Here is a 12,951-nt window from a genome sequence, read left to right as displayed (position 1 = left end):
CTTTCCCACTCCCACTAGGGTGTTTTGAAGATTGTTTGGTGTTTTGTCCCACCCCACTTTCTTGGTTTTTTTTTTTTATAAGTTCTGGCTATCAAACCCAGTATCTTAGACATGCTAGGCAAGCTTCCTACCACTGAACTGCATCCTAAACCCAATACATTTAAGATTAGTATAGTTGTGCTAGTTTTATTTTATGTAAAGAATTGAGACAAGTGCAAGGTGACTTTTTGAAATAGGCCAGGACTCATCAGAGCCTTTAAGAAAACTTAACCCCGCTTGTTCCGTTACTTACAGCTGAAGAGGGAGGGTCAGCTCCTCCAGTCAGAGTACCAAGTCACGTTCCTTTCCTGCTGATTGGTGGAGGGACTGCTGCTTTTGCTGCAGCCCGGTCCATCCGGGCTCGGGATCCTGGGGCCAGGGTAAGGTGCACGCTATTTTGTTTGGTACAGAGGGTATAGTGTGCAAGTACTTGGCCAATGTGGATGTTTTGACATTTGCCTCTTAAATTACTTAGCTCTGATAAATACCATTTTGTGTCTAAAGGTCCTGATTGTATCTGAAGACCCTGAGCTGCCATACATGCGACCTCCTCTTTCAAAAGAATTGTGGTTTTCAGATGATCCAAATGTCACAAAGACACTGCAATTCAGACAGTGGAATGGGAAAGAGAGAAGGTGTGTTTGCTTATGTACAATGGGCCTGACTAAGCATGAGAAGCAGGTTAAGATTTGTCACTGATCACGTGTGATAAATAGGAAGGCTCTACATGGAAGTCTGCTATTGTACATACTTGGTCAGGCTTAGAGGCAACAAAGAGTATTCTAGCTTCTGTTCTCCAGACCACCAACAATCAGCAGTTTAATGCTAGACTGTGAAATATTAGGGCTCTGTTAGAGATTAGCTTAGCCAATGTTGCCATTTCTTTATAAATACCTAAGCAAGGGGCTGGAGAGGGGGCTCAGCAGTTGAGAGCATTGGCTGTTCTTCCAGAGGACCTGAGTTCAATTCCCAGCAACCACATGGCAGCTCACAGCTGTCTGTGACTCCAGTTCCAGGGGATCTGACACCTTCACACCAATGCACATAAAATAAAGTTAAATAAATTATTTTAAAAATTTTAAATAAATACCTAGGCAAGTCACATAAAAGCAAGTGAAACTGATTTATGGCACTCTTATTATTTCTGAGTGTGTATGTGTTCAAGGACACATGCCTGCATATATGTGGAGGTCAGAGGTCAACTTTGGGTGTCATTCATCAGCTGCCGCCTACCTTGCTTTTTGACACAAAGTCTCTCACTGGTCTGGGACTCAACTAAATAGGCTAGGCTGGATAACCAGTGAGCCACAAGGTTTTTCCTGTCTTTGCTTCTGCAGTGTTGAGATTACAGGTGCGGGCCACCTTGCCTGGCTTTTTTCATGTGTGTTCTAGGACTTAAACTTGGGTCCTTATGCCTCTTCAGCAAACACTTAACTGAGCTGTCTCCCCAGGCTATTAATGGCACTTTGTTTGACACTCTAGCCAGCACTGACAATTGCAGGGTAGAGTAGGAAGACTATAATGAAGTGCCTCATTATCAGAATATTTGCACAAAAGACACTTGGAGCTAGCTGGACATGATGGTGCATACCTTAAATCCCAGCATTTGAGAAGATGAGGCTAAACAATTGGGAGTTCAAGACTTGCCTGAGTAACAGCCTCTGTCTCAAAAATACAAAACAAACAAAAAAGCAAACCAACCCCTGAGTATTGGAGCTATAGGTCCAGCTTTTTTCTTCTAAAGAACTCTTTAGGTCTCTCAATTCCAGTACTGTTCTTGGGGCTCTAGTGGTTTTCTCATTAGTGATCCTTTAACGTTGAACTAAATTTTACAGACCTGGGCTGGAGCAATAGCTCAGCATTTTAGAGTACTTTTTGCTTTTGCAAAGAACCCATGTTTAATTTCCAGCAATCACATGGTAATTTCACAACCATCTGTAACTCCAGTTCTAGGGAATATGACACCTTCTTCTAACCTTTGCGAGCACAGACATGCATGCAGGCAAAACATCCACACACACAGAAAATAAATAAATCTAAAAAAAATATAAATGCCAAAATGTGCTTGCCTCCCTCATGAGTCTTTACTCTCATGTTCCATTTTCAAGCAGAATGCATACCATCATCTCCACTTATAATGTATTGTAATTATTTACTTAGTTTTTTTAAAATTTGGGTTCTCACTTTATTGCCCTGGCTGGCCCCAAACTACTGGGTTCAAGCAATACTCTCGGTTTATCTTCCTGAGTAGTTGAGATTCTACTACATGCCAACACACTAGCGTTATTGTTAAAGGTAGAATCATTTAGGAGCAAGACCTTGCTCTATTGGCCAGCAGCACCATTCTGAAAAATTAATGTGGGCTGATAATGTGAATACCAGCTCCTTGAGTGTCTTTGTTCTTAATTTGAAATATTTTACATCTAGAGCTTTGTTTCTCAGCTTCTACACCATTGGTTGATATTTGATACAGCATAATTCTGATGGAGGTAAGGGCTGTCCTATATAGCACAGGCTGCTGAGCAGTATCTCATTTCTAGGTACCAGATACAATAGCATCCCCTTGTAAGCTGTTGTAACCTGAAATGTCTCCAGAAATTGCCAAGTGTCCCATGGAGCTAAAGTTGCACCCAGTTGAGAACCTCTGATCCCTAATACTTTTCAGTAAGTCACCACCAAGATCTAGTGCCTAGAGACGTACTCTGAAATATGTACCTGAATTTATTCTTCATGATGGACATCATTTTACTAAAGCTATAGAGGGAGCCTATAGCAGTTCCAGATGCTTATAATTTTCTCTTTCCCATACAGCATATATTTCCAGCCACCTTCTTTCTATGTCTCTGCTCAGGACCTGCCTCATATTGAGAATGGTGGCGTGGCTGTCCTCACTGGGAAGAAGGTGAGCTAGTAGGTGCTTTCTTTGTTAGGCTTTATGTAGTTACCAACCAGAAAATACAGTGATGTGCTTTTCCATTACAATCCATGTTTCCTTTCCCACCATAGTTCATCAAAGAAAAACCAAAGCATTTTAGGACTAATATTGTTTAGTGTGTCTGTCTAAGGAAAGTCCATAGCAAAATCTAGAGCATGAAGTTGGCTAAGCTTCACCAGGGAAGTGACATTGTCAGATACTATAATGCTAAAAACTATTACTGCTTTTGTGTATGCTTCTGCATTTGTTCCTCCTTCCTATTGCTTTTATATTTATTTGCTTTACTTTTCTTTGGGATTATTGATGACAAGAGATTAGACTAATTTTCAGCATAATGCAGCATGGAAAATCCTGTCGGATGTTACCAAGGTGGTTGCCTAAATATGGAGAACAGTTATTGGGTGATGCTTATGGGGTCCTAGGAAGGCTTTGTGGCATTGTATTTTATTTTTATTAATGGAAACAGTAGGCTAAGTTTGTAAACCAGTGGCAGTGTTCCCGTAGAGGGATGGTGTTGTCTGAAGAAGCACAGCTGAAAGTAAAGGGGATCAAGAGCACAAATGGAAGGATTGACCTTTGACCCCTTCCCCCATACCAGAGCTGTAGAACGTGTGGTTAAGCTGGTAGTGGGAAAACAGAAGCAAGCAGGAACATAGACAGATAATCATAACACAGAAATGTTTTAAGAGATACATGTCCTGGGAGTTAGGGGAGTTAGGAGGGGGAGGGGGAATGTATAGTACAGTGATGAATACAAGGAAAGCTTCCTGGAGAAAATCTATGGACCTACAAGTCTTATTGAAGTATTCTTTGAGATTTATTTATTTTATATGTATGTATGCATGTATGTATGTATGTATATGTACCATATGTGTGCCTGATGCCCTTAAAAGTCAGAAAAGGGAGGTTGGGTCTCCTGGAACTAGACTTATAAATGGTTATGAGCCATCCTGTGAGTTCTGGGAACTGAACACAGGTACTCTGCAAGAGCAAGCATGTTTATTTCTTGGTGTGTGTATGTATCTATGTGAATGTGGTATATGTGGGTGGTAGGTAGTATAAGAAGGAGGATGTCAAGTGTCCTACCCTATTGCCCTGCCTAATATATTCCTTTTGTGCAGAGTCTCTTAATGAACCTGAATCTAGGCTGGTAGCCAGCAAGCTACAGGTATCCTCCTGTCTCTGGCTTTTTTATGAGTGCTGAGGGTTAAAGCTCAGATACTCATACTCATACATCAAGTGCTCTTACCTACTGAGTCAGCTCCCTAGTCCTAGAGCAGAAAATATTAAAGAGTGAAGAGGCATAGACTACATAAGAGCAAAGAACATTCAGGAAAGTAACATTTGAGAAGGAACTAGCAGCACAAGCAAGTGCCCAGCAGTATGGAAAAAGCATGGTTAGTAGAAGGAAAACAAGCAGCTAGCTTCTGATAGAGCAGAAACTTCGAGTTAGGGACTGAGGATGTAGCTTGGGGTGGAACACTTTTCTAACACTGGTAACATAGTGCACTTTTGACCTCCAACCTGGCAAAAGAAATGAGAGATGGGAAAATAAATACAAGATTTTTCTTGACTTTTTTGTTGTTGTTTTGGTTTGGTTTAAGACAGGGTCTCATTACGTAGTCCTTGCTGTCCTGAAACTCACCTGGCTGGTCTCAAACTTAGAGATCTGCCTCCCGAGTGCTGGGATTAAAGGCATGTGCCACTGTACCTGGCAAGAAGAATTTTTTAAAAATATTCAAGTTAGGAAGAGGCAAAACTGGTAAGTTATTCTAGGGATTGCTTATGGAAGTTTTTTTTGCCACAAAGGATTTTATTTATACTGGGGAGCTGGTGACACTTCTGGATAAAGATATAAAGTACAGGAAATGAATTTTAGATAATTGCTATTAACTATGACATATTGCATTTCAAGGAGATACCACTAGAGATGGAGGGCCTAGCTCAACACTGGCTGCTCTCCAGAGGACCTGAATTCTATTCCCAGTACCCACATACTATCTCCCAACCATCTAGGCACACATATGGTACACATACATACATGCAGACAGAACACCCATACATATAAAGTAAAAGTTTTTTAAAAAACTAGAAACAGACCATTCAAAAATTATTGTAATAATTCAGGCAAATGATTATGATTGCTCAGATTATGCTGGTGGTTATGATGATTATGAAGAAGAGGAATGTAAGGACTAGGAATTCACAGAGTACCTACTTTAACTGCTTTTTAAAAAACCATTTTTGTTTTGTTTTGTTTTTGTTTTTTTGAGACAGGGTTTCTCTGTGTAGCCCTGACTGTCATGGATCTCACTCTGTAGATCAGACTGGCCTCAAACTCAACAGAGTTCCACCTGCCTTTGCCTCCCAAGTGCAGGGATTAAAAGTCTGAGCTACCACCGCCCGGCAAGAAATTGTTTAATAATAAAGAAATTTTAAATAACTGGCCTAAACTTTTACAGTACATGAGAAACAAAATATGAGCCCAGGTTTATGTGACTAAAGAGTTAGAACCCAGAAATTCTGACCAGAGCCCAATTTCCTAATAATGTATTACTTCTTGTGTAGCACTGAGTTAGATGCCCAGCATGGGGGGAACTATGTGATCAGAGGGAAGGATATGCTGGAGGAATGCTTAGGAGGCAAAAAACGTCCTTAAAGCTTGAAGATTGATTGAAGGTGGGAGGTGAAGGAGAGAAGAGACAACATTTCTAGATTGTGTATCAGAGTAAACAATAGTGCCCTCCTCCTAACTGAGAAAAACATTTTAAGAGGAAGATCTGGTTTAAGGGAAAGATAAAAATCAGTCTGGACACCAGGCATGGTGGTGCATGCCTTTAATTGCAGCACCTGGGAGGCAAAGTTAGACAGGTGTCTGTGAGTTTGAGACCAGCTTGGTCTACAAAGAAAGTTCCAGGCCAGCTAAGGCTACATAAGAGACCCTATCTCAAACAACAAGAAAACAGAAGAGAACTTGTAGAGCAGTACATAACATTGTAAAGTTGCATCCTTTCTTTTTTTTTTTTTGGCATGTGTACATGCATGTTCACAGGTGTGTGTACATGCCTGGAGAGGCCAGAGATTGACAAAAAGAGCCTCTCTCTACCCTATTTGCTAAGAGCCTCTTACAGGAATCTAGGGCTTACTGGTTCTGCTAGTCTGATAGCTGGCTCACTCTAGAGAGCCCTCTCCACCTTGTCAGTGCTGGGATTACATGTGGGCAGCTACACCTACACAGCTTTTATGTGGATGTTGAGGATCCATACTCTGTTCCTCACGCTTGCATAGCAAGTGCCTTATTCACTGAGCCATCTCTCTAACCCTACACTGTTCTTTCAGTGAGTTTAAATGGGCTCAGTTAGTAAAGTGCTTGAGGATTGGGGTTCAATACCTGAAACCCATATAAAAACAAATCCAGCTATGCTTGTAATACCAGTGCTAAGAAGGCAGAGACAGGTGGATCCCTAGGGCTTTCTGGCCAGTCACCCTAGCCTATTTGATGAGTATGAGAACTTGTTTCAACAAACAAACAAAAAAGGTGTACAGGGTTGGCTTGAGGAACAGTACCCAAGGTTGTCCTTTGCCTTCTACATGCATGAGCACATGCACCCACACAGACGTGAAAATACGCATACATATACCCTAACATTTAAATGAAATTTGAGCATAATAGGCCACACCTTAAATCTCAGTGTTTTGGAAACTGAGTCAGGAGGACTGCTGCAATTTTGAGGCCTGTCTGGGTTACGATAATAGCCAGTTGCACACCAGTCTAAGTGAAAGAATGACCCCATCTCTAAAAAAATTTAAGGGCTAGAGGTATAGCTTAGTGGTAGAGAGCTTGCATGGAATGCACAAGAATCTGGGTTCAATCCTCAGTACAGTAAAATTCAATAAAATGAGTGGTTGGTATATGGATGTTTCTTTTGAAAGTCCTGAATTAAAAGTTTAAATAAGCAGGGGTAGGTGGCAATTGGATAGAATTTTGAAGGGTACATAGAATCAAAGATTTGTTTTTCTGAATGTAATGGACTGAGATCTAAGGTTTCAGAAGAGGATAGAGGAATAATGGACAGTTGTCAGGTGAAGGTTCTGAACGAGAAAGGAATAGCTAGACACACAAGGAGAATGGAAAGGTCACCTTGGTCCACAGCTGGAAAAAGGAAGTAAACAGTTTGTGTGCATATTTACGTATGTGGTGTATGCGTGTGTGTACATATATGGAGTCCAGGTGTTGGCATCCAGTTTCTTCATCTGTTTCTCTCCACCTTATATTTTGAGACAGGGTCTCTCACTGAACCTGGAGCTTACTAATTCAGTTAGATTGGCCAGCAAACCTCTGGGGTCTGCCTGTCTCTCTCTCCCCAGCATAGCGGTTACAGATGCATTGCCTCTGCACTCACGTTTGTGTTAGAGGCTTCACTTGTTTTCACAGTAAGACAGGATGTGAGATGATTAACAGTGGGGGAAAAGATGGTCAGGTTGTATTGAAGACAGCTTTCCAGGGACAGAGGAGGCTAAAGAAGCTACTCATTCATATATACTGTTGCCTCTAGAGAGCTTTGTCCCACGCAGCCTGACTTGAACACCCTCAGCCCATGTTTCTAGTACCACCTGCACTACCCTATGTCTATCATATTATTGTCAGTGTTTGTTAAATTGCTGTTTCTGTCTAATACACGCCAAAGGTAGAGAAGCTAATCCATCTTTCTCATCACTGTGTTCTTACACTTAGAAGTGCCCCTGAAGCATCATAGACATTTAACAGGTATTTCTTGATGGGATAGTCTCACAGTTAGTAAAGAATGGAGCTAATTTCCGGAAACTAATTTCTCAGACTCCAAAGCTCGAGCTCTTTACCCTAACTAGAGACAAGGGAATTAAGAATATGTATGACAGGAGAGCCATTTGAATGATCTACCATTGGTCCAAATTATTCGGAATGGGACTGTCAACCAACTAAGCAGGAAATTGGAAGAAGTACAGAAGACAGTGTGGCTGGACTGAAGATGTAGTTTCATGGTACAGTGCTTGTCCAGCATACCCATAGTCCTAGGCACATTCTCCACGCTGCAACATACAAAACAAAACGAGGAGTAAGTAACAGCAGGGATCAAGAAGATAGTGAGGCTGAGCGCATGTGCATGCGTGTGCGCTCGCACGCGCGAGCGCAGTGGTGTGTCTTTAATCCCAGTGCTCAAGAGGCAGAGGCAGATAGATCTTTGTGAGTTTGAGGTAAGCCTGGTCTTCATAGAAAGTTCCAGGCCAGCCAGGCTACATAGTGAGACCCTATCACAAAACAAAACAGCAGTGAGCCTGCCAAAAAATTGTGGTAAGATATTTGAGGTGGAAGTAGCAGTTTAGGAAATAATAAGAGTCTGAATGTGGCACAGAGGAAAATAGGAACCAAGTTCCAAGGTCCTTAGAGATAAGGACCAGTGGCAGGAAGTGGTTTACTAACAGTGATTTAAAGGGATGTAGGTAGATGTCACTTAGAGGAGCAGCAGCAGCAGCAACCACCTCAGGAACTGTGGAACATTCAAACACTCCTTCCTGGCCTTGTGATCTGGGGTGTGGACAAATGAACTGTCTGTAAGTGTAACATCCCTGAGAGATAGCTGAGTTTCAGTGAAGACTAGAAATTGGAGAAAGATTCTACAGAGATGTTGTGATTGAAGTAGAGTTGTGAGCAAACAAATAAGGATTCCAAATGCCAAAATAGAAAAGACTTTTTCCAGTTATCTGTTTCTATAAATCAGAATGGAAGTTTTGGAATCCAACTGAGGCTAGTGTTGGTTGCTTGAAGAAACTGGTTCCCCAAAACTATGGTCCCAATAACTAATTAGAAACAATTTCTTGCCGAGTGATGGTGGCGCACGCCTTTAATCCCAGCATTTGGGAGGCAAAGGCAGTTGGATCTCAGTGAGTTTGAGGCCAGCCTGGACTACAAAGCAAGTTCCAGGACAGCCACACAGAAACCCTGTCTCAAAAAACAAACAAACAAAAGGAACAATTGCTTCAGGATCATTTTCAGTCAAAAGCTAATTCTTCTCATTGAGTTGACAACATAGGTTGAGGGATCCCCCCCACTCCCCCAATTGGGCATGAAATGTTCTAGATTAGATAGTGGTGAATAGTCTTAAAAATCCAATGAATTGTGCACTTTAATATGATGAATATTATATCATAGTAGTTTTTTCATGACTTATTCCTTTCTACTTCCTCTATGTATGCATGTGACTATACCAGGTAGTACAGCTGGATGTGAGAGGCAACATGGTGAAACTTAATGATGGCTCTAAGATAACCTTTGAAAAATGCTTGATTGCAACGGGTGAGTATTTCTGGAGGTGCCTATCTTTCCTATTGTGCTTGTTAGTTCAAGCTTTAGAGTCTGGCCTTCTCTTGAAAAGATTGCAGCTCTTCCTTAAGACAACTGATACCCAGAGTCTCTGGTGTCGATGTCTGGTTAGTTTGGGTGTGTGATGTTTTTACCTATTTGCAGTTTTTATAATAAAGTTTATTAAAAATAATCCTCTGGTAACGACATGAGGAAGCTGCTCCTTTTTCCTCTGTGCATGGTGTTCAGTCTCTGACCTGAAGGATATGTAGCTTTGTGGGCTTATTGCCAATTCTCATCCACAATCAGGAGAGGGGAAGCAGCTAATGAGAGTGGTGTAACCATGCTAGCATGTGAGGCCTCCTGAGAAGCTGGAGACACTGCGGCAGGTGGGCATAATAACTAATCCCAGCACTCAGAAGTCTGAGGCAGAAGGATCAAAGCAGACTTGATGTTACCTGGGATCTATAGTGAGTTCCAAACCAGCCTGAGCTACATAGTAAGACCCTCTCAGAAATTTGGCAGAGACAGACAAACACACGCCATGGAAAAAGGAACTAAGCTTTCTGGTTTGGCCAGCCATGGAGGCAAGGGCCTCTAAACGGAGACTCAGATCTATTTCTTAAAGGAAATTAAAAGAAGCCTGCTGTGAGGCAAGCCATCCAGTCACTCCTTGGTAGTATTAGCAGCAGCCACAGCCACCACCACTACTGCTGTGACACCAAACATACGTAGCCACAGTCAAAGCAGAGAGCTCTACTTACAGGGGTTGTTTGGGCTAGCTCCTGCTTTCTTCTCTCCAGGAGGCACTCCGAGAAGTCTGTCTGCCATTGATAGGGCTGGAGCAGAGGTGAAGAGTAGAACAACACTTTTCAGAAAGGTAATTGCTTTAGTGTTTTCTTTGTGTGGTTTTGAAGAGGTGACACACTTTGGTGTCCCCCAAGTGCCCCCTCCAATTGGGAGCTCCAAGTTCTCTATATAGCTCTTCTCTAGACTTCAAGCAAGTCACTTCTCCCTGCACCTCCAATACTCCATTCCCTCAAGGGTGCTGTGCTTGTAGGAGGAAACTACATTTGCTTTTTATTGCTTGCTATAGTTCGGACTGCCCTTCTGTGGGGTTTCTCTTGAAGTGTTTGGTCCACACGAACTCCTTGTGGTCTCTTGAAATTTTCATTACAAGTGCTTTATGAAGACTTTGATGCAAAAGGTCGATATACAAGTACAAAGGAAAGGAGATTGTTTGCTTCTGAACAGTATGCCTTGCTGGTATTTTCTAGCCACACTTGGAAATATTGGATGAAGTTTATACTGCCTTTTAAATTCTTGATTGTTGGGCTGAATAATTCTTTGTGTGGGAGGCTGTCGTCTGCTTTGTAAGATGTTGGCAGCATCACTGGCTTCTCTCCACTAGAGGCCAGGAGCATCTTGTCCTGACAGCCAAAATGTCTCTAGATACTACCACATGTCTACCTTGGACTGGGAAGAAAAACTGCTACACGTGTTGACAACCACTGTTGCTGGAAGGCATGTCACAATGGAGGAAAAATTCACATTAATAACATAGAGGCTATAATTGAGCCACTTTGTACAAGATGTTATGTGCAAATGTCTGTTGTAGAAGAGTTAGAGGAAAATATTTTCTTGGATTATTATCTTGTGCCCTTTTGGGAAATCAGTGGACTAAACTGGTATGATCCTGCAGATTGGAGATTTTAGAGCCTTGGAGAAGATCTCACGGGAAGTCAAGTCAATTACAGTTATCGGTGGGGGCTTCCTTGGGAGTGAACTGGCCTGTGCTCTTGGCAGAAAGTGTGAGTATTAAGAACTGTCCTTGACTTTCTTTCTCTAGTCATATATCACACATCTTGGTGCACTGTCACAAATTCCAGAAAAAATATTTGCCAGGAGGAGTTCAAGGAGTTTGAACAGTGTTTATAGAATGAGGCTTGTTGGCACATGCTTATAATTCTAGCACTCCGGAGCTGAGGACCGAACCCAGGGCCTTGCACTTGCTAGGCAAGCACTCTACCACTGAGCTAAATCCCCAACCCCTGACTTAGATTTTAGACTGGGTTGCATAGTGAGTTCAGAGCTAACCTGGGGCTATGAAGTAAAACCCTCCCCCATCTCACCACTCCCCCCAAAAAGCTAAGTACTGAGATCAACACAAGGATTTCTGTCTAGTTAAGTTTCTATTGCAGTGATAAATATCATGACCAAAAGCTAATTGAGGAGGAAAGGATTTATTTGGCTTACACTTCCACATCTATGTTCATCACTGAGGGAAGTCAGGCAGGGCAGGAACCTGGAGACAGGAGCTGATGCAGAGGCCATGGAGGGGTGCTGCTTACTGGCTTGTTCCCTATGGCTTGCTCAGCCTGCTTTCTTATAATACTCAATACCGCCTGCCCAGGAATGGTATAATCCCATAGGATGTTGGGCCCACTCATATCAATCATTAATCAAAAAATGCTCTACACACTTGCCTTCATGCAATCTGATGGAGGCATTTTCTCAATTGAGGTTCCTTTTTCCAGGTAATTCTAGCTTTTGTCAAGTTGACAAAAACAAACAAACAAACAAACAAACAGTCCCCGTGTCCAGACTGTTGTCACCTAGATAACTTAGCAGCAGCACTTCCTTTCCTGTACCCTCTCTGCCTAGACTGTTTAGAAATCAAATATTTAAAGAAGTGGACTATTAAGGTGAGAGGGGCCATGCAAACTAGAGAACTATGTGGATCTGTGAATTGTTGAAGTTGTCAAAAGCCAAACACTTCAATCAAAAATGTGATGGTTCCCAGCTAAACAGGTTGTAGGTTCTGGTTTGAATGTTTCATGGCCACTGTGTTTCTGTTTTCAATTATATTTATTTGTTTGTTGGTGTTGGGGTGTGATTATAGGAGTGCACATGCTAACCTCAAGGCATCTTCTCAGGAGGGCCACTCCTATTCAGAGCTTGAAAAGCCCTTGTGTGAGCCTCACGTGACCACATGGGTGGGTGTGCACTAAATTCATAATTGGTAGCTTAATCCAGGGATAGCATTTCTGACACTTGCTGTCTTTGCCTTTGAATAAACTCAGCCACCAAGGCCCTCTTTCCCAAGTGCGGGAGTTGTGGCCTGCTTGGCAGCTTTGCTCTGCATTTAGTCAGGATTGACTGACCCGCCTTTACCTCCCCTCTTGTCTTCCTGGGATTGGCTCATGCCTTCTGTAACTAGTTTTCTTTCTTCTTAGCTCAAACCTCAGGCATAGAAGTGATTCAGCTCTTCCCTGAGAAAGGAAATATGGGGAAGATCCTTCCTGAATACCTCAGCAACTGGACCATGGAAAAAGTCAAGCGAGGTAGAGATTGTCCATAACTACCCTCTTTTTTTTTTTTAGAGTAACTAAAGGCAAAGTTAGCTTCTTTTTTTTTTTTTTGAGACAGGGTTTCTCTGTGTAGCTTTGGAGCCTGTTCTGGAACTGGAACTCACTCTCTAGTCCAGGCTGGCCTCGAACTCACAGAGATCCACCCGCCTCTGCCTCCCGAGTGCTGGGATTAAAGGCATGCGCCACCACTACCCAGCAAAGTTAGCTTTTTTGGGAATTCCCTTGATGTAATTCATGACATCTGACTGAGGAAATGTTTCACTATT

The 12,951-nt window shown here is 42.2% G+C and overlaps 1 protein-coding gene across 4 annotated transcripts in view; it reads left to right on the top strand.

Annotated features, from left to right (window-relative positions):
• Window positions 1–12,951, top strand: part of Aifm1 (apoptosis inducing factor mitochondria associated 1) — a 40,505-nt gene that overhangs the window by 17,746 nt on the left and 9,808 nt on the right. For all 4 annotated transcript variants that reach the window (XM_036175124.1, XM_036175123.1, XM_036175126.1 and 1 more), the window contains 7 exons: window positions 295–419; window positions 544–674; window positions 2,851–2,941; window positions 9,224–9,308; window positions 10,118–10,194; window positions 11,017–11,125; window positions 12,551–12,658. In XM_036175124.1, coding sequence (XP_036031017.1) covers window positions 295–419; window positions 544–674; window positions 2,851–2,941; window positions 9,224–9,308; window positions 10,118–10,194; window positions 11,017–11,125; window positions 12,551–12,658 — 726 coding nt within the window. The remainder of the gene's footprint in view (window positions 1–294; window positions 420–543; window positions 675–2,850; window positions 2,942–9,223; window positions 9,309–10,117; window positions 10,195–11,016; window positions 11,126–12,550; window positions 12,659–12,951) is intronic.

The sequence above is a fragment of the Onychomys torridus genome, chromosome X, assembly GCF_903995425.1.
Source record: "Onychomys torridus chromosome X, mOncTor1.1, whole genome shotgun sequence".
Classification (NCBI taxonomy): Eukaryota; Metazoa; Chordata; class Mammalia; order Rodentia; family Cricetidae; genus Onychomys; species Onychomys torridus.
The sequence above is the reverse complement of the archived record's forward strand: the minus strand, read 5'-3'. Positions and strand labels throughout refer to the sequence as shown.